The sequence below is a fragment of the Toxotes jaculatrix genome, chromosome 14 (assembly GCF_017976425.1).
Source record: "Toxotes jaculatrix isolate fToxJac2 chromosome 14, fToxJac2.pri, whole genome shotgun sequence".
NCBI lineage: Eukaryota > Metazoa > Chordata > Actinopteri > Toxotidae > Toxotes > Toxotes jaculatrix.
The window spans coordinates 24,150,023-24,177,946 of NC_054407.1; the positions used below are offsets into that span (position 1 = coordinate 24,150,023).

Below are 27,924 nucleotides of genomic sequence, written 5' to 3' on the forward strand. Positions count from 1 at the left end.
GTCCTGCCAGTGAGTCAGTCAATACATGTGTAGCCAGGGGAGTTTGGCCGAATAATAAACCTCACGTCACAAACATGACGAACATGTGACGTCACCTAGAAAGGAATGTTTCCACGCCATCTTTACAGTCACGAGCCATACATGCTGAGTAACGAGCAACCCGTCATTTCATGCAAGATAAAACAACCACCATTTTATTAGTGTTCACTTATTAGTAAGTTGTCACTTACTTCAAACAGAAGCCTGTTACTTTTCTCTCTTTTTTTCTGTATAAGGAATTAAAACACATTTGTAAATATGGATCATCTCCAGTCAGTGGTGGGACTCACAGTGCAGAGCGTGAATCGCACCACTCTTTCCTGTATGTCATTTGTGTACATTATCCCCACATTCTTCACTACTCCAGCCTGTTGCTAGGCAACCTGGGGTCAAAGGGCAGACCAGAAGGGCCAGACACTTCTCATTTCTGTCTGTGGCTGGTTGCTGGTTGGGGGGGGGCTGTCTGATTATTAAATGACAAACGATTCACACACAGTCTGTGTTATACTTCAGCGCTCCGACATCCTGACCTGCTAATGTCTGCTGTGTGTGTGTGTGCGTGCGTGTGTGTGTGCGTGTGTGTGTGTGTGTGCGTGCTCACCTTGCGTGTATTAGGTTTGATGCATCGAATGAAATACGGGTTGGACGTGCTGAGTGTGGCCATCAGGGAGTGCAACGAATTCTGCAACAAAATAAACGAGCACAAAAACTTGTGTTACTGTGATGGAAAATTATTCTGCTACGTCTGCTCATAGCAGAACACTGACGCTGTTTGAGGACGACTCAGCTGTAAACTCATGGTGCGTTTGCGACTTACCTTGAACTGGGAGCTGACTGTGGGCCGTCTGTGCTTGGAGCTGCACTTCAGAGTGTCCTGTTTGTTTCGGCTCAGCACGTGTTCAAACAGATCGTAGACAAAGTCCAGCCTGACACACAGAGGGAAACACCGAGAATTCACAGGATGTGAAATATGCAGTTTAACCATTAAATCAAATGAAGCGGTAAACAAACATGGATCCAGCACCAGTTGAATCAAGAGTACAGCACAAGATCTTCATAATATTTCAGTTGAAATTTCTTTTAACTTTATGGAATCAGTCTGTCTTTGAGGAGCTACTCTATCGATTCTACCACACTCTTATTTTTATATCTTACCAACACGAGTTTTCCGTTTTTATGACTGTTTGACAGAAAAAGATGTTTGGGAACAAAATAGTACAGACTACAAACTTCTAACAGGTGTTACTTGGTGAAACCTCAGTGCTGTGAACAGAGAAAGAACCAAAACATTCAAATAAAACTGTGTTAAAATGTTTATATTTATATTAGTGTAGTTTAAAGTGAAGCCAGGGGGAAATAATTATTCTCACATGAGATACAAAAAAATAAATAAAAAAAGAAAGAAAACCGAAAAAAATTAATTTAATTCTACTCTTGTTTTAAGCTCAGTGGCCATAAATCATTTCATCTTAAATCTGTCGTCTAACTGAGAAACTGTGGGAACATCGTGAGCTTACACACTTTCCATTCTCAGCAACATGAATGTAGATGATCTGAATATAAATTACAAACTTCTGTTCAGAGTGAGGAACCGTCTGGAACGGCAGCAGAAAGATGAAGCAGTCCTTGTTGCCCCAGGCCTCTCCTGTAATTAGAAAAAAAAAAGGCTAGAGATGCAGCAGCCTACCTGCTCTCCCTCAGCAGGTTGAGGATGTCGTCTCTGAAAGTGTCTCTGTTCTTCTCCAACATCCCCCTCACATCGTACACCACCTGCAACAAGCCACAAGGGGGAGTCAGAGGGCAACAAAGACGAGAGCAGCTGCAGCAGCTGGACATGAGCTGTCCTGTAGGGCTGTTCAGTTCAGTGGTTCTGCTCCTTTTCAGAAAACATACATAGTTTTGTTGTGTTGTGAACAAACACAAAAAACAAGCCACACAGTTATGTCATAGACAACACTACGTCTGCTCAAACAGCACCTACCTCTCCTGCATAGTGCTTGACTCCAAAGAAGTGAACAGCAACACGTGGTTTCACATAGAAAGGATTTTTCTGCAGTGAGAGAAAGGAAACCGTCAAATCGTTTCTGTCTGCGTCGGGCTGCTGAGGGCAGAGACGCTCAGGTGTTGACCGAAATCGTACCGGCACGAGAGCGGGAGAATTATCTGTTCCTCATGTTGTTGTTAAATAAGAAAACTTTTTTCATGTCTCTTGCTGGTTCAGTGGAGACCACTTACACACTTGAATAACAAAGATGGACCTTACTCTGTTCAAATAAGAATGAAACATATCATTGGCAATGATTTCGTTCGACTTGTGAGCCACTGTGGTTAATCTGAATTCAGAAAGTGTGTCTTCAGCCTGATGTTTCCCAGAGAACCGCAGCTCTCTGGCTCTGCTCACTGGCTGTTCTCTCAAACAGTGGTTATTTCTGTGTGCAGAGAGCTTTCACCATTAGAAAAATATCTGTTGGACCACACACTGTCCGACAGCAGCTGCTGGAGAGATGCTCAAAATGTGTGGACTGAAAGTGAGCTGAAGCTGTGCTCCATGGAGACGTACTGAGTGCTGGCTGTGCAGTTTCTCCAGTAAGGTGTCGTCTGTGGCTTTGGGGAAGTGACTCTCCTCATTCATCAGAGCCAGGAGGCCCAGTTTCTATGGAAACAGAGGGAGACCATCATCATCATCACCTTAGTTGATCTTGCCCTCACCACTGTCATCACCACATCCGCTGTCTTCACTTATCTATTCTGACCTCTGCTGTCATCTAATAATCATATAATCAGTATCAGTATCATATTTAATATTTATCTCTTTGTGGAGCATTTTCTTTTCCTTCTTGCTGTAAAACATTTTCAAAAACACTGTTTTCAGGTAAACATCAGAGGTAACATCACCTCCTCTGTATAACACGGATTCTGGATCACCCACGTACCTTCTCGATCAGATCCAGACACTCTCCATTGTCCATCCAGTTGATGTCGACCCAAACCAGGCCTTCCCTGCAGGAAGCAGCCAAACAAAACAAAAGGGATCTGAACTGATGTTCTGTATATGTGAACTGTTCTTTAAGAGCTTCAAGTTATCAGAGAACAACTTTCTGGAAATGAGTAAGGTCATGTGACATGACACGAGTTTTAGACTGAAAAACAAAACGATCCATCAGGACGGAGAAACCTCCACCTACTTGTTGTACTCAAGTTGCTCCAGGGAGAAAATGTGCTTGTTAAAATATTCCTGAAGCTTCTCATTTGCATAGTTGATGTTGAACTGCTCAAAGCGGTTGACCTGTGGGGAACAAAACGAGGCAGATGTTAGACACAGAAAACACTGACGGAGAGTTAATGAGCTGAAAAACAGGGAACCCCTGGGGAGCATTTCCCGATTTCTTCATCAACAATTAAACTATGATTAAAATACTGAGCAGAGGAGAAATATAAGGTCACACTGCTGAGTTTAATTGCGTGTGCTCGTGAGAGGGATTGGGATTTAATTTGATCCAATTAAATTTAATAAACTTTAGTTTAACAGATCTGGATTCAAATGAGACGCACAAAAAATCCTGAACAGCACTGAGATCACTGATTTTTTATTTTCACCTCAATCATCTGATAGTTTGGTTTTAGTTTATTCATCGTTTGGTTGGTAAATGTACGTTTAACTGAGCTCAAAGCGTTTTATGGAGAATCTTTCCTTTGGTTCAAACACACCTCAAAGTTCTCAAATCCAAAGATGTCCAGGATGCTGATGGATTTGAAGTCTTCTTTGCCCCTGATACGGTTGTTGAGCTTCCGGATGATCCAGTTGAAACACTGAGAATAAAGTGCCATGGCCATGGAGTCTCTGGAGTCCACCGCCTGTGGACGGGCAGGAAAAACAGCTCAGGAAAAACAGCTCAACAATACAAAAAAATTAATCTGTAAACCAGCGGAGTAAAGGCTTTAGAAGAAGAAACGTTCAGTCATGTTTGATTCTTCTTGACTATCAGGACAATTTTCAGTGTTTCAGAACTTACAAAACAGAGAAAGTACTCTTAGTCTACCGCTCAAATTTGGATCTTTCTCTGTATTTATGGACGATCACACTAAACTGATGGAGAACTTTTTTGACTCAGTCGCTATAACAGAATTAAGTAATCAGCTCTTCCAGAGGCTATTAAACAGTGCTGCAGCTGTAACCGAGCTTACTGACCTGTTCTATGGTGAGTGGTGTGGATATCTCCTCGCCCCTGAGGATCATGGACCTGTGGGTCAAAACCTCGGCCAGCTGCTCCGAGTTCAGCCCCAAGAGGTCGGCTGTTCGGCTGAGAGCTGCAAACATAGGGAACACACGAACCTAAAATTTCAACTTCATAAAAAGACATGACATTCTGACTTTTCTGTGGTCAGTATTTCTTTAGGTTTGGACTCAGAACGTATTTGATTAGGGTTTCAAACTTCAGAAATGTTTTTTAAAAAATTCAGAACTTTAAAGCTTTGCAAGAAAGCACAAGTTCAAAAGTCTTGAACCCCAATATGTGTGTTTCTGCTTCAAAGGAAAGGAGTGAAAGAAAAAGAAAAATGATCACAAACACAGTGAAAAGATAAGAAACAAAAATAAACAAGAGAGAAAAAAATGAAATGACCAGCTTGTCTTCATCTGAGGTTTTGTGCTGCTAAAAACCAAAGTCATTCTGCTTTCACCTTTATTCCTGACAGACACCAGTCATTCTTCACATGACCACTAGAGGTCCTCGTCAGGTTAATGTAAACAAAGTTCACTTTAGGGATTTGGACAAATAACTAATGCTGTCTCTTTTTTCTCGTTCTGGCAAAAAAACACAGTTAGAAAACGCTGAACGTGACAGTGAAAGAGAAAAAGCTGTAATGAAGGCGAAGGTGTGGAGGCCGAGGGGAAGCTCTCTGACCTGATTTGGAGGAGACTTGTGCTCCTCCCGCTGTCATGAACTCAATGTTCCCTGCATGAAGGATCCCAGCCAGGAGGCGCAGGATCTCCCCGATGTTCTCCTCTGTGAACTGCATCGTTCGCATGGCATTCTGGGAACCACAAAACACAAAGAGGTTGATGAATTCCCCAGGACGTGGCTTCATGTTCTCGCTGCAGGGAGGGGGCCTCAGACGGACTCGTGCTGGATTCCTCGCCGGCGGATTTTGTTTCTTTTGGGTCTGGACTGAAAATATCTCTGAACGCTCCTGTTAGTTACAATCCGTCTTCAGCAGCCGATTGGTCTTTCGGGGTATGATGGAGGTTTGGACTGATTCAGAGTTACGTGCCAGTTGGTTTGGTTTTGGCAGCAGTAATTTCACTTTTCAGTCTCAGCAGGATCAAATGTTCTCAGAGTTTCTTACTCTGATTTATGGTTACGAATGAATATACAACACGTATATACTGTATGTGAGCACTGGCAGTAAATATGTACAGTATACATACCTCAACATATGCAAGCATATGGTAAAATATTTAGAACTGAACGGTTGTACTAATGTCAGTGGTAATGTTAATAGAAAAAGTATTTTGACAAAGAAAAAATAGGTTTTTAAGGAGCGTTCAACAACACGACACAGTTTTATTCATCAAAGTCACAACAGCTGCTGACGAGACCGAAAGCTGCAGAGGATCTGAGGCCACAGGACAGTCGCCTGCTTTGCCTGGTTGGGAATCCATTCAGGATTCTCCATCCAGACAAAGTGGAGATGGACTTCTCACAAAGTTCAATCAAACTGAAACTGTCTTAAAAATAATTGCTGTAATTCTTATTTTTAGTCTTAAATAAGTGAACGCAGCGTGTGGATACCTGAACATCCTGAAAAGTGCCTTTGTCGTTGATTGTCTTGTCGGTGAGGCAGCTGGACTGCCTCAGGTAGTGGTAGCTGTCAGGGTGGGTCAACCCGAAAGCCTCTGCAGACACACAAAGATTCACACATGGTCACACAGAGAACACACCAGCACGATGCTTCTATTCAAGCTGTACCCGTATCCTGTTCACACACACGGACTCATATAACTGCTTTCATCTTCAAACTGTGAAGACAAGCAACACCTGGTGCTCGTCCATGATGCTGTCGTCTATGACTGCATCCACATTTAAATTTAATTTAATAATTTAAATTTTCTTCATTCACCTCTCTGCTGGTTGTTGGTTCCTGCTAACAGGGCATAGAAAATGTGGTAGTTTCTCTCTCCTGGGTTCTGGCGGACCACACGGTTCTGTGGAGAAAGGCGGAGCATTGCTCATTATACATATTCACATCAACACTAACATCCTTCACCTTCCATTGGTTTGAAAAGTGGCTATAAAAGCTTTGTAGTTTCATGGTTTACAGAGGAGCAGCTGGGTCACGCTGAATTCAACGCCAGCGTTTTCCCAGTGAATTCACCCACAGCTACAGGTGGTTTAAGAAGTTTCTGATGAAGTTTTTAATAATTTTTCCCCAGAGTGAAAAGTTGTCGTCATTGGGTTTAAAAACACGAACCTGTAGCCACCTCTCAAACCCACAGGAGGTTTGAAGGACGATTAAAAGGAATTCAGTGCGTTTAAAAGTCTGGTGGGAGGAAGGATGCTCACCTTCTCTAAGAGGTCTGTCGTCAGAAAAGCGTGTGTCAAGGCACAAAACAGTCAGAGGGGAGCGCATGAGTCTGACGGACAAACAGAACCACCCAAAGATTCTACGAACAAAGGCTCCAGTTGAAAAATAATCAAATACAGCCATGTTACGTTTTACCAGCTTGGTAGCTATGCACCACAACAAGAACACCAGGGTCACGGACGATTGAAAATAATGATAACTGGATTCGTTTCCATTTTCATGAGCAAACAAATAAATGATATAAACACCATCCCAAAATCAGAAAAGTGCAGTTTACTTTTTGCTGTCACATTTGTCCCAGGTTGTTTGTTAATGATTGTAAACGATGAATCATTCAGACGTTATTTGTCCTCTCTGCACAGACTGCTGTCTCTCATAGTGAATGAATGGAAGGAGCTCGTCGTGTGCTGCATGTCTTTACCCTTGAAAGCAGCTTTGCCAAACCTTTCCTGCACCTCCTTCCTGTGTATTGAGCCTTGTGGGTAGGAGATGTGCGGAGAAAGGAAGCGGCAGCCGTTTAACAAAGTGGGTTTTAAAGGATACAGTCGACGATTTTGCCTCCCTGGATGTTGCCCTTCTGGCAGAAATGCAGCTGGACAAACTTCCCAAAACGGCTGGAGTTGTTGTTGTAGACGGTCTTGGCGTTTCCAAAGGCCTCCATGATGGGACTGAAAGAGCAGCACAGGATCATTAACCAGGAGACAAACATGTCAACATCTCTGACAGATGAACTGTTCCCATCTAAAACAATTAACCATTAAGTGAAGCGAACCGCTACCTGCTCTCCAGCAGCGCCTCCTCCACATGTGACGTCCTGTCTCTGGAGGACACCTCCAGGGAGTGCTGGCTCATAGCCGACAGGAACCTCAGGATTAGCTTGGTGCTTTCTGTTTTTCCCGCTCCACTCTCTCCACTGAGGGCAGAGAAACACACCAACGGTGAGTCTACGAAAAGTCCGGTCTTCTAAAGTACCTTCGAGCAAGGCACAATGAAAAAACATTGATTTTTCTTATTATTGTTAGTGATGGTGTTGTGCTATTTTCTGCATGAGAGGCAACTCTCAGTCCAACATTTAGACACAGATGCCCTTTTCGCACATGCAGCTCTGAGCATCATGGGAAATATTCCAACCACTAGATGGTGTGCTGGACACTGCCAGCTGGTTGTGTACTGTCTGTCGTCACTGCCGTCTACCGATTCATGTTTATGGATCAAAATCCAGGAAATGAGCAGCACACCACCAGGCCCTTAGAATCACACAATCACTGATGTGAAAGCACATGAAGGCATCACAGAGGGGAGATACACAACAGGGTGAACGAGTGAAAAGAGGGTGAAAAGTGAAAGGAAACATGCTGTAATGCTGTTACGGTTTACATGGGCCACAGGGGGTTCGGCTCTGTACACTTACACTGCGACACTTCATTTAACTGACAGTGACAGTATCATGCAGGGTTTGGTCTGTTTGCACTATCAACGCTACACTAGACGTTTAAAACAGCTACTCTCCATTCTCTGCGGTGATGACTGTGATTTTGCAAGTCAAACCACCCGACGAGCTCCATCAGCCTGATGTGTAACCACTGGTGTCCCACGTCACTCTCATCCCACTGACTGAGCAGAAGAGGAGGCTTTTTTTTATTATCTGAGCGTCCAAACCACTGTTCCAAACAGCAAATGTCACATTTTGACTAAGAAAAGCAAAAACTGGTTGATCATTTAGTCATTAAAATGTCATAAAAGAACAAACACTGCCCATCATCAATCAAAATAATATAAAACTGGGAATATTTGGCATTTTTACCTGATAAATGATCAATCAGCTGCCAATCAATAAGCAGCTATACCACAGTATCAGACTGAAATCAGATTTACTGTGTTCATCCTTTTATATGGTTAAGTCTGTTATCGTTTACAGACCACAGGATAAAAAAAGTCCCCCCATGTCTTTAGTGAAAAAAGCACATTTTTAACAACTGTGTTTGAAGGTCATTGAACTCAACACCAACCAAAGAGTTTCTTCACTAAATTATATTTTCCCTCTGCAGAAACAAACCTTAGAGTCATTACTGCTGAACACAGCGTGATGCCCGTGGAAACCGCTCACACACCCCTCAGTGACATTTAACATGAACCTGGCAACCCACAGTCCCACAGTGTGAGGTTCATGCTGGTCACGTTAATTATCAACCTAAAAAAACCCACTGCACGGACACGGACTCAGGGGACACGTTATTCAGCACAAACAGGAAGCTTCACAGCACAGCTCATTTTCACAATAAAAGAACACACAACAAGACTTTTAGAAGATAATGCTGGTGATCAGAAACAGCTACACAAACATAAAACACACACACAGACACAAACAACTACAACAACAGCTCTTTCAACTTTCTTTGACTGAGCTTAGTCTGAAAAACACCAGTGAGGAGGGCAGTTTTTAAAGGAGCACTCCTGTGTTTTCCTCATGTCTTATTCTTCTGACCATATTTCAGAGCAGCAGCTGAACGGAAGATGAGTCCAAACCTCTAAAACACCACAGTTTGTTCTGATTAATGCTAACAAGTGATGTGAAGTTTGAGCAGAGCACAGTTCTTTTTTTTTTTTAAATCCTGTACACGGCATCTTAAATGTTAGTGTTGCTTCCACGTCTGTAAACACTTTGTGACAGTAGGTGTGATTTAATCAGAACAGAACTGTTCATTTGTGTGACGGCTGGGTGGCTCCTGAAAGTTTGGGACGTAGAAATACAAAAAACACGCAAATAAAGAAAGTGTTATTCACAGCTGAAACCGGTTAAAACGCTTGGAGGATGTTCAGGCTGATTTTCCTGCCGCACATGAAGCGATGTGTTTATGTGTTTCCACTTTGCTCGCAGTAAAGAGGACGTAAAGACAAAAAAGGCAGCGAGCCGTGGTCTTGAATGGCAGATCACCTTTATATGTTTACAGTTTTTCACTGTAGAAAAAGCAAAGGAGCGAAGCTGTTCCTTCATCGCTGAACACACTGAAAAAGTTTTATGAGTTTAATGTTGAGACAAGTGGGAAAAACAGCTGATGTGGGGCTTTTGCATGTTATTGACAGTTTTTTGAAGCTTGCAATTTTTTTTAAACCTCGTTCCAAACTTAGCTTTAAAATGGACAGTCCTTCAGACCAGGAATCATTTGTCCTCATCACTTCAGAAACACTGCTCGCTTTAGCTGCGTTTTATAAATAAAGCTGAACTTGAATGGCGCGCACCGGCCGTGTAGCGTGACTGGTCACGTCCCTCATGTCAGTGGCACATTCCTGACGAACAGAAAACAGGGCCGGAGATAATGTAAACTCTGGTGAGCAACCATTTATGGTTCGGATCATTAGTGTTTGCAGCATATTTAAACATCGACATGTCACTGTCACATTAATCATGACACCACGGAGTGATTATCATAACCATCTGGGAACAGGGAGGAAATGACTGGCAGCCTTTAGAGCTCCAATGAATGATTATTTCCATTATTGATCAATACGCAGATCAATTTTTTTATTCTATTGTTTTTACTTGTCTGATTTTATTTGTGTGAAATGTTTTAGTCCTGCTTCAGCATGTAAATCACTTTAACTCGTGACAGATTCTGACCAGCAGCTCTTTCCAACAGCAGGTCAAACTTTCTTAAAGTGCTCGGTGTGTGTGACACAGACTTTAATCTGAAAAGGCCTGTGAAATGTAACTCACTTAAAAGACGTCTGGCAACATTTCAGCTGATCCAAACTAGGACACACACACACACACACACACACACACACACACCCTAAACAGCACCCTGCCTTTGTACTAATCCCTGGCTCTCCACATGCTGTTGCCACCCAAGGTACCCCCCCGCCCCCCCAGGAGGCAGGAAGGAGGGAGTCTTCAGCCGAGGGACTGAGCGTGCTGGACAAACTGCCTCCACAGCTCTGGACCTCACCCAGGCCTTTTGTGGAGCAGAGCTGACTGTTAAAGAGTGAAAGAATGAACCGCTGGGCAGGGAGGAGAAACCGAGACTCTGTCTACACATGTCATCGACTGGTCCTGAAACTTTTTCACGGGAAAAAAGTGAAATGAACTCACCACGCTACCTGCTTCTTTACAAAAAAACAATTCAAAGAAGATTAAGATTAAATTACTTAAGATGGACTGGAATGCATATCTGAAGTCTGCCTGGATACTCAGGGGTTCAGGGGTTCAGGGGTTCTGCTACCCTGCCACAACACTCCAAATCTAAAAAACAAGTAAAGTTTAAGTTTGACTGTTCACCTCATGTTACACCTGAAACCAACACGGTGAGATATGTTTCCCTCCTGCAATGCTTTCTTCCTATGCTGCGATCCTCTCAGTGCAGATAAATCCTGCCAAATCCCAAAGGAAAACCTCTCAGGTATGTTTTCTCAGGGCTCTGCTGCAGGGCTTCTGTTACCCCAGATGCCTGAGTGATTAACAAGGCTGGAGAGTCTTGAGTTTGACCTTACACCCACCTCTGGGGTCAGGAGGTCAGGCACAAACTGCTGGGTTGGGGGCTGTGGGTTGTGCAGGATGATGCTCTCTGAACTTTGATTGATTTAATCGAATCTGGAATCAGACCAAAAATCTTAATTTCTGTGAATGAAAAAGTCTGAAAAAGGGTCGAGATGATCCTAAGTTTTATAATCGAGGTTTGACCTTCAGACATTTTCCACAAGCCAGAAGACGATCTTGGCCAATCAGAGGGTTTTGATGAAGCAAGAAGTTTGATTTTGCTTTTTGAACAACAACGTGATGCAAATACAAGTTTGCATACAAGTGTGTGGTCACTCAAACATTAAACCCACATGTGAAACTTCTTGTTAATGTGCTGCTCTATGCTCTCCTGGTTTCAGTCTTCCCACCGGATGCTGAACCTGCTGCAGGATTTTGAGGTCCAGCGCTGGCGCTGGGTGATCAGGTCTGGCTCACAGTCGGTGCCCCAGTCCATCCCAGTGCTGCTGGATGGGGCTGAGGTCAGGGCTCTGTCCAGGCCAGTCGAGCTCTTCTACACCAATCCGAGGAAACCATTTCTCAGTGGAGCTGACTCTGATCACTGAGGCCGGTGTGACGTTGAAACAGGAGAGGCACAAACACAAACTGCTCGTAGCGTCCAGATCTCCCTTCATTAGAACAACGGGGTCTCGAAGAAAATCTGCCATTCAGGGGTTTAACTGTGCTCAGTGGAGGTTTGGAGGTTTTCCAGCAGTTTCTTCGTTGGTGGTTGAGAGTGAGTTTTTGCTGAAATCTGCAGTAAAAACTCACCGGGGTGTGTGTGTGTGTGTGTGTGGGGGGGGGGGGGGGGGGGGTCCATTAAAATCATGTGGCTCAACGCAGGTAGGTATCAGCATCAGTGAAAATGCAAAGTGGCATTCATGAGCATTAATGAGCAGATGCCTTGTGTTAGAACTGGCTCCTTCCTCCTCCTTCCTCCTCCTCCTCCTCCTCCTCCTCTTCTACACCAGATCCCGTTTCATTCGCCTCCCTCTGCCTGGATCTGATTACCCACAATCCCTAAATCCGACAAGAAAGCTTCCTGCCTCGCCTGAAAGTGCCAGCTTGCAATTTATAGCTCTTCTTCCACACACACACACACACACACACACACACACACACACACACACACACACACACACACACACACACACACACACACACACACACCATGAAATGATCCTTTCTGTGTATGGGTGGGGGTGCTGGCATGTGTTACATGTTTTATGAGGGTCTGCTCTAACATGGCTTTGGTGATTTTGAGCAACAAGATAAAATGTGTGTGTGTGTGTGTGTGTGTGTGTGTGTGTGTGTGTGTGTGTGTGCGTGCGTGCGTGCGTGCGTGCGTGCGTGCGTGTGTGTGTGTGTGTGTGTGTGTGCGTGTGTGTGTGTGTGTGTGCGTGTGTCAGAGTTCATTGTGATCCAGACCACGTACTGTGGCAGCTGGGCAGGACTTTGACTCAGTGGTAAAATCTAAAGATATCAAACACAAACTTAATGAGCCTGAAACTTGGCTGTAAAAAGTCTGTAGTTCAGTGTCAGTCACCACACTCTGTGGAGAAGAAATGAAGTATTTTTAAAAAATTATTATGTTAGAAAAATCTCAACATTAAAAAATAAAAGCAAAACATAATAAAAGTAATAATGATACAAAAATCCTGGACTTTAATACCATGCAAAGATACACGCTGTAATTTAACACGCAACACTTTTCTTTTCACTTTCTAGTATCAAAAGCTCTTCTGAGCGTTAATGTTTGCAAGACGACCTTGTTTATCGTGTCCTGTGGTTAACAGCGTTGTCTTACAGCAAGGAAGTGAACACATCTGTTCACATGTGGGCATAAAATCCAGGTGAGTCAGTTTTAAAGGATCTTAAAACTCCATGAGCTGGTAATTTCAATCATTGGTATCATATATCATGATAAAAAGATATTATTATTGAGTTTGGGCACACTCAGGACGCCATGTCTCAGGCGTCCATGTTGTTTCCCAGTAACAGGACACCACAGAACATCGGTAAATCCTGAACAGCCTCTGTCTTGACGTTCACTGAGCAGTCAGCCCACACAGCCTGGGCAGGAGCCCTCAGGAAAAACACACAAAAAACTCTGATTGTTCCTTCTCCGCCCTGCAATTATTCCCAGCCTCACACATCCATCACCCACAGCAGCAGACCAGACGGAGCTCCAGTGCTTTGCTTCTGCTTTTACACTAAAGCGGAGACGTTAAGAGATCGGGAGTGAAACTGAGACGTTCCCTCCCTCACAAAGCACTCACTACTACAGCTTTTATCACCAGGCCCGAACGTGCTAATGAGAAAATCTTCTCTTAACTACCAACCTGACTGCACAGACTTCACTGATTAAGACAAACACCTGGTCAACATGCCAGGTGTCTCAGGTGTGCAGCCAGAAACTGGATCCCCCTCCGGCCAAAGGATCAAATGAATCAAATTAGAGCGGTTTCTTAGATTAACAATTTAAGTGTCAGGGACGTTCTGCAGAGCGGGTACATGTTCCTTTTTTTTTTGTGCAGCATTATATTCACTCAGCTGCAGCTCCACTGGTGCAGCAGGCAGTTAAGTGCCTTGCTCGAGGGTAACAATTAACAGCTGATTAGCAGCTCAGAGGCAGTAAAACACTCACCAACAGTAAAAGCAGAGTTTAAAAGTGACACTCCCCCTGGTTGTTTGGGATCAAGTCAATCTGCATCTAACTAATGCCCTGCTGTACAGCTACAATAAGCTTTATATCCCTGTTCTGCAACTTCATAACCAGTTGAGCAGTTTGACCATGACCCTCAAAATATCCCGAACGATGCAAATAATCAGATTCAGAGGAGGATAATGAAGCCTCGCTGTGAGTCTTGGGAGACTCAGTGTGTCATTTACTCTATTTTAATGGACAGTAAGCCATCAGGTTGTGTTTTAGCTGAGACAACAGCGAAAGGTCACGACTGTGGTCTGTGGTTTGTCCTCTCTGGCCTGCGAGGCTTCATGTGCCGCCGCTGCTGTCATGGAAAAAATACACAACCAAACTGCTGCTTTTCTTTTTCTTGAAGTTACAGATCCTGTGGTAAATTAAGTGCATTCATAAACTCCAGGCCCTCAGGACTGGGTGAAAAATCTGTGGCATGGTTTGAAAAACACATCATACATCATGTGTTAGAGGAGCAAGAAGAATTGTGGGACATTTGCTTGTTGCAGCAGAGAAAAGAACCAGGACTCGGTGGGAGAAGGATAAACACAAAGCACATCTACGGCAGTCGTACGTCTCTGTGAAAAGAATGGAAGTATTGTGCAGCTCGGGGCCTTCTCCAACAACAATATGACATGTTTGTGTTTACGCCTCGCTGTGAGCGCTGCGGTGCATATTCCTTCCACTGGCCAACATCCTGCCAGACAAAAGACTTTCTGTGCCCTGAACAGGAGGACGAAGACGACTCCGACCAGGAAGTGGCTGAGGGACCACGTGACATGACTCTGAACGCAAAGCTGCTGGTTTTTCACATTTCCACAGATACACATGGGACTTTGCCTTTATTCTGGGAAAATGAGCCTGAATCGTCTCCATGTGATCGGTCGAAGCTCACGGCTACAGAGCTGGAAATCAGAGCAGTGGCAACACTGAAGGAAGTGAACTAAGATTCCTTATGTGTTGTCTCGTAAATTATTCATTAGCAAATTAAAAAAAGCCTTTCTGCTTTCCTCGCAAACTCAAACTGGCTTACGTTTAAAAAAAGGAACACGTGTGTCTCGTTACCCACAATGCCTATAAAACAGGGCCAAACAGGGCTGTAAAGTAATGCCAGCTAATTTTCATAAAACAGCAGCACTTGTGTCTGAAGCAGCGAACTGAGACTCGCCACCGGCCTCGACACCTCTCAAGCTGTTTTTTTTATGCTGCTTCAGATCTTACAAATTCTTTGCATTCACTGAAAAATCTGAGATTGAATCCGTGAATGTCAGTTTGAAAAGATGGTGAGTTCAAAAGTTTCCAGAAGTTTATTAAATCTTAATACGTTCTTTCTTGTAGACGGTGATTTTACATAATTCGCTTTGCTTTGTGACTGTTTTGGTGCAAAAACAACCCAGTGTCCTCCACAAGAACGAGCCACGTATTCAGGATACCTCGATGACCACACACACAACAGTCCCCACAGAGTCAAACACAGCAACGGCTCCTGTATCCGCTGTCTGCTAACTCAGGGGCCAAATATTATCCTATCGAAAATGTAAAAATAACTTTTCTTTTTGAGTCGGGGGGAAGTGAACATCTCCGTGTGTCTCATAAACAATGGAGCGACAGCGGATGTGAAAGTCATCCAGCTAAAATCAAAGAGGAAGGATGTGAGAAAGGAAAGCAGAGGACAGAGGACGGCGATGGCGATAGTGACAGTGTGTGTGTGTGTGTGTGTGTGTGTTGTGCCATGCGGTGCTCAGATCCTCAGAACTGCAGCCAAACTGCCCAGGGGGACTTGAAACTCGATCAAAGTGTTTGATGCACTGAGGGAGAGCGACTGAACAAACTTAAGACCACAACAGTTTATTCAAACGGCCAATTAGAGGCCTCTGTAACCTCTGACGGGAAAGATGTGGATATCCTGACGGGGCATTTGCTGTTGGCAAACGTCAGGAAAGTCTGAGGATGATGAAGAAACTATGGTTTCCAGCAACATTTGAAAAGGTTACTGCGTCTGTCAGCTTGTTCTGTTGTTTTTCTTCCCACAGTGGCCGAAACTTGACTAAACTTCCAAGACGACAGCAGCATCACTAACAACACTGAGATCCCAGTCAGATCACACACCTGATCAGGACACACTGGTTCTGAAGCCTCTTCCACAGGGAGCGGTAGCACTCGTTGGCAACAGCGAAGATGTGCGGGGAGATTTCACCGAGGTGGTGCCGGCTGTACAGCTCCACAGCCGGCCGGTCGTACAGGCCGGGGAGCGGCTGGTAAGGGTTCACCGCCGCCAGGATGGAGCCGATGTACGTCTGTGGAGCAGGACAGAGAACGAGCGTTAACCGACAGAGGAAACCCTGAGGAGGACGTAGTTTCAGAGGTGCAGATGATGTGAACTATGCTGAGGAACAGGCCAGTAAACATAAACATCAGGTAGGACACAATGTGATTTTGATGGAGGAAACGTTAGAGGATGAAAATCATTTGTATTATACAAAATAAATATTCTGATTAAAAGGTGGAGAGCTTGACATTTTCCTGAGCTGAAGGCAGATAATGACATTACACTGTGAGAGCAAGAGAATCGATATATTCTATACTCCTGCTGTGTTAGGCCACTGCAACTAACCACAGAATCACAAGATCTGCTTTTAAACATCAGTGTTTGACTCATCTTTACTTTACTCCTCATTTAATAAGCAATGAGAGAGAAAGAGAGAGAGCCATCAGAGTGAATTACATCTCTGCTGCCTGTCATTGCTCAGGTGGAGGCACAGACGGGCCAGAGGCTAAACATAATCCAATTTTTCAGACAAAAGCACAGAGTCATAAAACCCCCATTAAGCTCCCAGGAAGGTGGACGGCAGCAAACCTAACACGTGACCTGAGGAACACAGAAACTCTCCTTCACCGGTTCCACTCAGCGACACAACTTTCAGCACATTTGACCTTTTGTTTTTCTTCTCACCGCCGCCACCCCAAACTGCAGCTTCTCCAAAGCAGCTTCATATTTCAAAGTTCAAAGCAAAACAAAGCAAACTGCTGAAACAGAAGCTTGTGCAGCCAGGAGAAGTCCTGGCAGCGGCTTCAGTGCTGCGGTGGTGACTAATGGATAAATACGCCGACTTGGAAAAAGGCAGCACATCAGCATGTATCTGTGAGAAAACAACTGGAGAGTTTTGCCCCTGGCCTCGGTTTGAAAAGTCGTAAAAGGTTAAAACAGAAACACCCGGGTTCTCAGAGTCACTCGGGTTACTCAGGAAAAAGGTGACGCTGTCAGAAACGCTCATCGTCATCATCAGCTGTGAAGGTCTGAGTGGTAGAAAAGGTTAGAGAAGCACTGATCTGCTTTTCTTTTAACATCCACATTAAAACAGTGATGCTGCAGAACTGGTAGATTTTAAGAAGTGAAGTACCTGCTTCAATAAATACCAGGGGTACGCATACTGGACATGATGATGATGATGGTGGCGGCGGCCTTCTGACGGCGAGATCATGTTTGACTGTTTGTATTAAGCTGAATAACATGAATAAGTTAAAAAAGAAAACAGTGTGTGACCACTTAACAAGAATAAGACAACATGTGGAATATAACACATACATGCAGGGCATGAAATGAACGTCCACACTTGTCCACACACTGTCGTCACCATAATGCTTGTTTTGATGAACCAGCAGTCGAAAGACATAAACCTTTGATTTGAAATAATATACAACATAGAAAAGCAGCAAATCCTTTTCGAGAAGCTACGACCAGCAGATACTTGGTCAGTCATCGTAACAGTTGTTGGAAATTTCCCTGACGTTCACTCACTGACTCCACACTTTGTCCTGTTACTAAGTCCAACATGCTCATCACACTCTTATAAACCTGACCCCCGATCCTCACTGGAGACTTCGTGCTCATCCTTGTAACTTTAAATAAACACAAAGATGAGAACATTTCTGCCTACGCAACTGGGACCCAGAGTGAAAATGTCATTAGAGCAGCGCACGGTGTTCCCATAACCACACCTCAGGAGCGAGTGTTGCCCGGAGGAGAGGATGAGAGGGAGAGTGGGACATTTCAGTCTGAGGAGCCTCTCCATCTCCCCTCTGCAGCCACACAGCTCAACTCTGTTCATTCACGCATTATAAAAACTTATATTTTTATTTTTTTAACAGTACTACAATCCCATCAATACCTTGCCCTATTAGTAGCAGCATTAGTAGAAGCAGTATTAGCCTAGTAGAGTCACATGCAAGTCTGTATAAACAAATAAAGGCCCTGCCCAGCGTGTGAGTATTTACAGTAGGTTAAACTTTTGAATTATTTGTTGGTCTGTTACGTCCTGGACCAACATCCTGTTCAAACAGGATACTCACCAAATTAAAGGCACAAGACACAACGCTGTGACTGTTACAGCTGTGATGAGATCAGAGTAGAAAACCTACAGTTGTTGACGAGCAGGTTTGCTCAGAGGTAATGTCCTCCCCTCCTGTCCTAACGCCCTCATCACCTGCCCCGTGTTGCTCATTAAACCCCTTACACTAATCTCCCCGTCGCTATTCAAACGGCCTACTGACTGACTGACCTACATTCAGCGTGGATGAAAGTACATTTGAATGGCAGTTGAGGTGACAGTATTTACATGACAAATACTGGCTCCCGACTATCCTGCCTGTGCAAATCAGCCTCCGCAGAGAGCAGACGCGGAGGGGATGTTGTTACAGTGATGTGTGTGTTCACTCTCGGACAGAGCTGAGTGTAAACACAGCGTGGCAGCTCTGCGCTCAGGTGAAGGAGCCGGTTCACAGGCATGAAAGCAGAAACACACGTCTTCCGTCCGCAGTGTAAACAGTTTACAGTCGGGCTGATCTCTGGCTCTGAGGCTCACGTGCATCACGCGGCTCGTCATGTAAACGTCTTTCCTGATGCTTGTGTGGTGTCATGTAATGTTTGAGTCCTTGTTTACAGTACGTGGAGAAAGTCGACAGAAAAACACATTGTGACTTTTACACCCTGTGACAGCTGGAAGGAGTAATTTGATCAGCTTTCAATCGAATCTCATGATCTGAACAAACTCAATCTGTGTCTTTGCAATTTGTGTCTCAAATTTAAGTTGAAACTAAATAAGTAAAACACTATCAGTGAAAAAAGAAAAAAAAAAGATGTAGTGGTGGTATCACCTGAACCTCCCTCCCAAGAAAAACATTACCAGGAGAGTCACGTTTGCTCTGTCTCTGCCAGTTCAGAGGGGGGAGACGTTCACAGGAGACGGGGGGTTTTAGCCTTAGAATAAAGTCATGCCTGCCCTTAACTCGATGAATTACAACCATTTGGACTCAATTAGATCTCCCTGTTGCTCCGACCTGGTAACAGTTTCCACGGCAGCACATTGGCTGAGGCGTAATTGGCTGTGACTCTCGTCAGAAGCCCCTCTACTGGCTGATGTGATTAACTGTGGCCCCTCGTCCTCCATGTGTGGTGTCAAATATTCACGTGTATGCTGAGATATTCAACCTGTGGCAGTTATTACAGTGGACACACAGTTTTACACGGACAAGTTTTTCTTTAACACACTGGAATCTTGTCTCTGAAGGAATTCAACTGATTGCAGTCATTGTCTCTGTAAATGAAGAAACGAATGAAGAAAGTTTTATGTCTACAGTGGGTGAGTGTGAAGTCGAGTCCCTTTACTTTTCAACATTGCACGTCTTATATTATATATATACAGATAAATGGCAGACGTCTGTCGCTGCCGTAAAGTGAATCTTTTGTTTGATGACTGATCGCCGCACTTGAAGTTACAGCGACTCACATGTTTACAGAACGGCGTCGGTGGCTGTTGATGGTGTAACTGTAGAGCAGAGGGAGGCATGCAGGCAGTCAGACCCGTCCAAAAAAATAAGACCTCTCTGAGACACAGCCAGATAAATGCACTAAGAGGGAAACGAAGACCAGATGGAGGAAAAAAGTGGGGGATCAGAGGCGACGCGCCGGCCAACCTGCCTGACTGACGGCAGGAAATGTAAGCGAGGGGGGAGCGAGGAGGGAATACGCAGCAGTCACTGAGTTACTGTGTCACCAAGACAAATTCCTGCATATCTGTTATACTTGGCAGTTAAAGCCATCCTGACCCACTGTTTACAGTTAATATCACTGCTGATGGACAGAAAGTCCACATCTGTGAAAGTCAGGTTGTTCAGGAGGACAGAATGCTTATTTTCTCTGCTATGCCCATTTGTTTTCTGAAATGATGCAATGGCAGCTTTGACAGGTTTCCTGGGGGACACGAAACCTTATCAACACATAACAGATTGTGGGAGGTTTTGCTTCACCTAACAAAATGAATTAAAATAGATTAAAATGCTGTTTTTCTTTCCTGGCTGCAGGACAGTTATCTTACAGCGGAGAAAAATGATGCTGACTGAGAAAATAGTGCTGGAGTGCAAACCAAAGCCACAGCAGCAGCAGACGAGCTGATCTGTCACATCTCCTTATGCTCTTCTCTGTTTTGTGATTTGCATCCTTTTTGCATCTAATGTGGATCTTCGTCTGTGTCTGAGAGCATGTTTTATGCTTTAATGTATAGCAACAGCGAATTTGACTCAGTGCATTTTCACATGGTGTACCCAGCCGGTGATCCATGTTCACATAAAGTTCAGAAAACCACCTGTGGAGTTTTCATTCTTCTACACGCCAGAGCTTTCGATTTATTGATTTAAGATTATTTTGTCCAAAGAAAAAAAAAATGACAGCTGAAAATGATAAAAGTCACAGATTTTAACTGCAAACAAAAAAATCCAATCAGCTGAGCCACAGTGATCTGCCCACCAGATTCCAGACAAATCTGTTTTCTGTTAGCAAGATAATTTGACAAATAACAGATGGCTCCACAGCCTCGGCCAAAACTTAATTAGCAAACCAAAAATGCTAAAAATGGTGCGAAACGCTCTGCATCGAACCGCACATGCCATAATGTACTGGTCACATTCCACAAATACAATGCTTTCACTCCACATTCTATCTCAACATGTCTCTAACAACACAGGTCTCAGCTGAACCAACTGGACAGTGTCCACCTGTGGTATAAATGTGCTTTCACAGGAAGTGACATTTGTACACATAACGCCTGAAGGAAATGACATCAGGAGAGTCTTTGGCGAAGCGTGACGCTCTGCTGGCTGGAAAACGGTTTCTCCACATCTGACTGTAATCAGGACTCAGAGCTGGACGGCAGCTTCGGCTGAAAGCGCCGAGATGTAAATGTATCTCCCACACATGCACACATTCTGCTTTTAAAAAGGACGGACTGGGTTTGTGTGTCCAAAGGAATGTGTGCATGCAACCTGTAAGTGTATCTACGCGTGCGTGTGTGGTTGTTTAGACAGATGAGGACTTTAATTTCAAAATCAGATATCTGCTGTAGGAGAAAGTGACATGTAACCTAACGAAATAACTAGAGAAATAAAAGCGATATTTCATATAAACAGTGATTTTAAGTTTTTGCCTGCTCTTTAGACGGTATGACGAGACCTTTAGGGGGGTAACACCATCTGTAATACTGAGATGAGCTATTGTTATGTGCCTGTAGTTTGGTCACTGACTGCTTTGCACAAGGGTATTTTGACTAAAGCAAAGATCAGATGAGGTGATTAGCAGGTTCATTGCTGACGGGCCTGGGTTTCTGAACAGTCAACCTTCATGTCAGGAAGAAGCTCCTCTACATTCCCGTTCTCTTCCACCTACATTCATCCTCACAGCTGTGGAGTGGAGCAGCAGTTGTCTGCTGCAGTCTGTCAGCGGCCCGGTGTTAAAATAAGCAGAGAGAGCCACGAGACCGATCGTGTTCTGTGCTGAAACCGACCGGGTCGGCAAAGTCTTTGATCAGATCTGAAAGGACGGACGGTGGTTTAGCAGATGCTCCTCTGAATGATGATCATTTACCCGCCACTGCTTCTACACTAATCTGTGCTCTGTCCAACAAGTCCAACGACAAACTAGGTCATTGGTGAGGTGCTTCCGCAATGTCCACAACAATACTGTCTGCTTATGGCATGTCAGTCTGTGAAGCAGGACAAGGAATGCTACAGTTTTCCTTCTACTGTGCCCAGTGATGAACAAGGCATTTGTCTCAGGTGTATTTAAGTCTCTCAGATTCTTACATTATCAGTGACTTCCTGTGGAAATCTGTGTTAAATACCTTTGCTGTAGATTTTCACAGCCAAAGCTTCTCAGCCCTGACATTTTAGCTCTCCTTCATCTGCCGTTTCATCTTTTCAGCCACCTGTGGCTGTGCGTGTGAGCATGTGCACATACTGAGGTTATTCATCATCATCTAAGCGTCCTAACGATTTCACCCTCACCTCAAAACTATGCATCAGTCCAAACACTTAAAAGGCTTCATAAAACCGTCCACTCAAAAACAAGCAGACTGAAAACACATAGATGGTGTTTGCTGTCGTCTGACTCTCACATGTGCTACTCGATTCTGCACGGTCGAGCCAAACCAACCCGTGACGGCGTTAACATGCCTGTGCCTGTCTCCCTAGATATGATGTTTTGTCAGAAACGCTGGCTGGAGTCCGTTCAGATGCAATGTATTTTTTTTAAATGAATGAAAGCGCTGCATTTATTAATGAGAAGCCAGGCGGTGGACGGTGCAAATGGCGGCCGTGTAAAGTGAACACCTGTCACACCTGAGAGCAGGGTTCACATCCAGACTCCGTCTGTGCTTAGACAACAAAAGCTCTTTGGTTAAGATTCGGGAAAACGGTGGGTTTTGTTAAATGTAAATAATAAATAATCAATGTCAGTTGTATCTAAAGTCATAAAGTGTGTCTAAAGCTTTACTCTCATTGTCTTCGTGTAAAATTGTGCGTTGGTCTCCGATCAGTTTCCAAGATATTCAAACATAAAAATAACAAGCACCAAAAAGGCAAGATAAAATAACAAGACCCACAGATTGAATGTGATGTGATGAATGTGAATGACACAGTTGTGTTGTCCGCAGTCATTTTGTGTCTCTTTTTGTGGCCGTTTGACTTTTCAACAAGAAAAGTTCACAGTTATTCCAAGCAGTCGCTCTGACCCTGGGGACCTGGGGTCTGTGCCGAACAGGCCCCTTCAGTAACCAATCCACGGTTACACCATGAGTTATAATGTGAGGTTATGGTGGTAAGCTGTGTTGCATCCAATTTTAGAAAACCCTGCACTGCTGAATGAGAAGAAATGTGGACAAAGCTTCCTCTTTGTGTCCACTACGTGATGAAAACTACCCACAGGCATCAGCACACACTCTACACACTCATTCATCGATAAGGTATCAACCATTCAGCTGCGTCTTTTTTATAGATGCAGACGTAGCAACAAATTTTGCTGTGCCACTTCTTAAAAAAACATATAATGAGTTGTACAGTATTTATGCAAATAATGGAAACACTCACTGCACTTAACCAAAAACCAAAGCTCTTTCTAAATGCAAACAGAGACAAAAATACCCAGTGAAGGAATTTCCTGTCGTTAGATGACGTTATTCTGTAGGTACGTGTATAAAATGAGGGACAAATAAAACAAATAAAGAGTTCTTGATTTGACCGACCCCCTGCTTTGACAAGAGAGAGAGAGGAGTAGAGGTGTTGACACAGGAATGCTGAGAGACTCTGTGTGTGTGTGTGTGTGTGTGTGTGTGTGTGTGTGTGTGTGTGTGTGTGTAAATGAGAGGGAGTTCAGTGAAAAAATATCGATGGGGTTTGTTCAAAAAGAACAGTGTGTGATAGAGAAATGAGAGAATGTGGATGTGTGTGTTTATGAAAGAGAGTCAGGGGGTGTGTGTATGTGTGTGTGTGTGTGTGTGTGTGGGTGTGTGTGTGTGTGTGTGTGTGTTTGCATGCTTCAACTGCCCAACTGGAATCTGCAGAGGAGACGAGTGAGGCCACCAGTCGACAGCACAGCTGGTTACAATCACAGGAGCCACACACACACACACACACACACACACACACACACACACACACACACACACACACACACACACACACACACACACACACACACACACACAGTCTGGTAGCCTCCGGGCTAAATTCCCAATTGAACTATGTAATTCCGATGCTAAAGCAAAGCAGCGCTGAGGCTAGCTAGCCTCACAGTTTGGCTAAAACTAAATTACTTTTCCAGCAGAAACCAGTCGAACAAAACACTTCACGATTCAAGTTGATTCTGTGTCCTCAGAAATGTTTACTATAAAAATAATGACCAAAAAATGCAGATGTTAATGTTTTTGTCACTGAAGTCTTTAACACACTGGAATTCAGTGTTTTGGTTTGTAATGGATTCCTGCCTCGTTTTCATGAAAATGTTTGTGTGGTGGAGAAAGTGTTAAGTGCTGTTTGACAGGAAACTGAAGAAAATTAAAAACCTTTGGTCTCCATGATGTACAGAAATACATCTTACATTCTTACATTCTTACATCTTATCTCAGACATTTAGGTCTTATGCAAAGCGCTTAACTGTAAGTTTAATAGTTGAATAAGTCCTGAAAAATATCCAGTGACAGAAAAAATCATGTGATGAGATTAAAAGTTGAATTTCAGGAATAGGGCTCACTCATTAATTCTCCTTATTTTATTCTGTCAGAAGTCAGCAGGAGTGCTTTAAGAAATTTTGGGGCCTCTGACAGGTTCTGACACCGGGCCCCTCGCTCTAATGCTTCTTCTTCATGCATTCATGCACATTTCACCTCTCTCTGCCCTTTTTCACCACAGGGACTTTTCCAGGAACCGATGAAACTTTTTGGGAAGTCAGGAACTCTACCTGTGTTTCACCCGCAGAGATGATGATGTTACTGTGTGGTCAGAGTCATGTAAATCACACTGTTTAGATGGCCCTGACCGTCTCTTTGTATTTCTGCGTATTACCCTCCACCAAAATACCCTGATGAGTCTGTCACTCTGGATGTTTCACTGACTTGATTAACTCATGTATTAGAGGGCACTGACTTTCCTTACTTGAGAAACAGACAGACAGACACAAACACACACACACACACACACACACACACACACACACACACACACACACACACACACACACACACACACACATACAGAGAGCAGAAAAGTGACAAAAATCCAGACACTAGAAGTGTCCACTGCTCCATGGATGTGGCATTAAATCATTCATTCATACAGTGTCTGTAGTTCAGATACATACACCATATGAATGAACCCAGTCTTTAAAGTTGTAGTAGCAGCATTAATAGAACATATAAGCAGTACCAGCAGCAATCACAGCACTAGATGCAGAAGTATAAAATGTATAAATGAATAACAGACCTGACAGGTCGTCACTCACGGAACAAACACAGTGTTAGAAATCTACTTTTGATCTTGAGCCTGAAAGTTACTGCCACCTATCTGTCCCGGTTATTACAGCACTGTTTCTACTCCGTGACCAAAATCACCTTTAAATGTCCACTAACTCCCTGCAAAGTCCCCAAAAGCTTCTATTTCAAACTGAATCTGGTGATTTTTATTTTATTATTTTAATTTATTTATTTACTTTTTGGAACTTACCACCTGAGCCATCATCTAAAATATAACATTAACCTGTTTAACATTTGATCCCTGATGTTTCAGGAGCTTGTTGCCGGCTCTCTGGCTTCAGCAGTGTGTTTGTAGCCCTGCCCATCGGTTTACCATGACCCACTTCACCAAAACCTCTCCTCTAATTTTCCCTCTTTGCAGCTTCTGGCCCGAAAAAGAAAAAAAAAAAAAGCCCTGTCAGGGTGGAGATTGGGTGGCTGTGATGAATTGATTGGATAATTTTTACCATACGGGAGCATTCAGCTGTGATTAAAGTAACGAGACGGCATTTGTCAAAGGTTACCGCGGCTAATGCGTGCAGAAAGCACAAGACTGCCTTTGTCGCCGGCTTGTTTTGCCGGCGAAAGTGCTGGGTCAGGTTTGTTCATTGGGTCATAAGCACAAAACGACACACAAATGGCTGAGAGCTATTTGTCCTACATGTTCCTTTGTTTTTTACACCACGCAGCAGAGTCTCATAGCCTCCTTTACTCTGACGGGGGTCAGCGGGAAAACAGAGCTGCTTTGTTTGCTAATTAGCTCGCCGTGCAAAGCAGGACAGTGTGAAATGAATCACCCTGTACTTTGTTAGCAGAGCAGCACTGTATGAGAACAGGACGGAGCATCAACCTGAGCAGCATCTCTGCGCTACTGCTAACACCTCTACTCCTGCAGCGGACTAGAGACCTAAGTTATTATACCTAAGTTTAAAACTTTTTTTTTTCCCTTACATGTTCTCCATTTTCAGAGTCTCCATGGTTTTTTCTCCAAAGCCAACAGGCTCCTAACTGTTCTGTCTCACAGCTTGGACGACACGGTCGCTATCAGAGCCGAGCCAGGACCCATTAGCTCCCGCCAAACTCCCACTGAGGCCGCTGCTGGAACACCAGCCTCTAAAACGAGCGTCAAACCAAACAAACCCAAACTCTAATCATCCTCCCTCTCACTTGGCGACGCGTTGCTGTTGGCTGCCCGGACAAGGAGCTCTGTTCAGCATCGTCCAGGTTCTGACAACCTGGACTCAAAAGGGACTGAAATTCTCTCTACTTGTTTGGGTTTTATCACCTGTGCTTTTCATCGCCTGGTCAACGCTGTAAACAAAGCTGTACTCCAACATCAAAAAAAAAAAAAAAAAGTTTATGCAAATAAACACATTTTTGATTTGTTTTGTCTGATCGGAACATTTGCAAAAACAGTTAGGGTTAAGTTTATCCAGAGTTTTAAGGTTTGACATCATGGTACAATAAAGTAACGTGATGTTTAACAGTTCTATGTACCTTTGCACCTTTACACACCTGGAAACTACTTTTTATTTTTAAACCACCTGCATAAATACCCTGTTTAATCAGTGTAATTAAAGGGAAGAGGTGACACTTGACCAAACTCAAACATTAGATTATGTTATCAGTGGTGTCTTTGGAATACTACATGATGAACACCATTTAAATCCCTTAAACTCTAACATTTAAGATCAGACAACAACTTCTGAACATCCATCTCTAGCTCAGGCTCAGAGAAATGTTATGATAGAATAGCAGCATCTAAAATGACAATTGGCAGAGTTCACAGCTCAACCGCAACAAGAGCTCAAAATAGAGATCTACATTTATTCTTTTTTTATGTGGATGGAGATGTGGATCTTTTATTTTTCAGTAAGGACTAAGGCAAAGGAGGACATTTAAAGAAGTGTCAAAAAACCTTAGCCTAGGTCTGAAAACTTATCTTCTAACACGACAATGACCCTGAGCATAAATCTGTAAAGGACTGAAAGCAAGAATTTAAAAAGTCCTTGAGTGAACCAGCCAAACCTCAGAATCCCAGTGAGCGGCAACTTCCAGAAGGCTGTTTACAGACAAGACCTCAATGTTCCACCTACACCGGCCATATCACAGAGCACTGCATCAACTCACTGCTGTGAGTGCACACTGTACTCATTACACTGACAGTTGTCAGGGTACAGCACAGATGCTGACGGGGTCAATCTGGGAAGAAAATCTGATGCAATTTCTGCTTTTTTTTTTTAGGGAACCGACGTTTGTAAGACTTTTACATCAGTTACTGATGAATTCAAACACTCGGTATGAAGCATCAGACTGTAACTCAGACATACTGAAGAAATGTGAATGTAGGAAGAAGTTTACAGGTTAAAATATTTATTTTAAAGGTAATTTTGAGATGAATCAATCTTATATTCATGTTGTAACATTAGAAACTCCAGGGAAAAAAAAGCAGTCAGGCAGGTTTATAGTTTGTAAAGCCACCTGTGAATAACCTGCTGCGTCTGTACCTGTTTCCAGTGTGATGTGTACTTAACTCAGCACAGTTAAACACACCTTTCAATTCACATCTATTTCACACCAGTGAACCTAAAGACCAGGCTCCACTGTCTGCTCTTTGTAATAAATCAGAGACAGAGAGCAGGATATTCACAGGGAACATCACTGTAATCAGTGCATACCAACACGTCTCTGACAGAAAGCCTCATATTCACGTTAAAAACAGCACCAAGCTCTGACTGCTCGGTTTTGCCTGTCGG

The 27,924-nt window shown here is 43.6% G+C and overlaps 1 protein-coding gene across 1 annotated transcript in view; it reads right to left on the reverse strand.

Moving 5' to 3' along the window:
• Positions 1-27,924, reverse strand: part of myo10 (myosin X) — a 115,348-nt gene that overhangs the window by 51,316 nt on the left and 36,108 nt on the right. Inside the window, exons 4-19 of the mRNA XM_041054559.1 lie at positions 15,945-16,132; positions 7,403-7,537; positions 7,168-7,292; positions 6,603-6,616; positions 6,160-6,244; positions 5,832-5,935; positions 4,944-5,073; positions 4,229-4,347; positions 3,748-3,894; positions 3,225-3,325; positions 2,973-3,039; positions 2,600-2,692; positions 2,021-2,089; positions 1,727-1,809; positions 857-965; positions 641-721 (exon numbers count right to left, since the gene is read on the reverse strand). Of these exons, the coding sequence (XP_040910493.1) occupies positions 641-721; positions 857-965; positions 1,727-1,809; positions 2,021-2,089; positions 2,600-2,692; positions 2,973-3,039; positions 3,225-3,325; positions 3,748-3,894; positions 4,229-4,347; positions 4,944-5,073; positions 5,832-5,935; positions 6,160-6,244; positions 6,603-6,616; positions 7,168-7,292; positions 7,403-7,537; positions 15,945-16,132 (1,650 nt within the window). The remainder of the gene's footprint in view (positions 1-640; positions 722-856; positions 966-1,726; positions 1,810-2,020; positions 2,090-2,599; positions 2,693-2,972; positions 3,040-3,224; positions 3,326-3,747; positions 3,895-4,228; positions 4,348-4,943; positions 5,074-5,831; positions 5,936-6,159; positions 6,245-6,602; positions 6,617-7,167; positions 7,293-7,402; positions 7,538-15,944; positions 16,133-27,924) is intronic.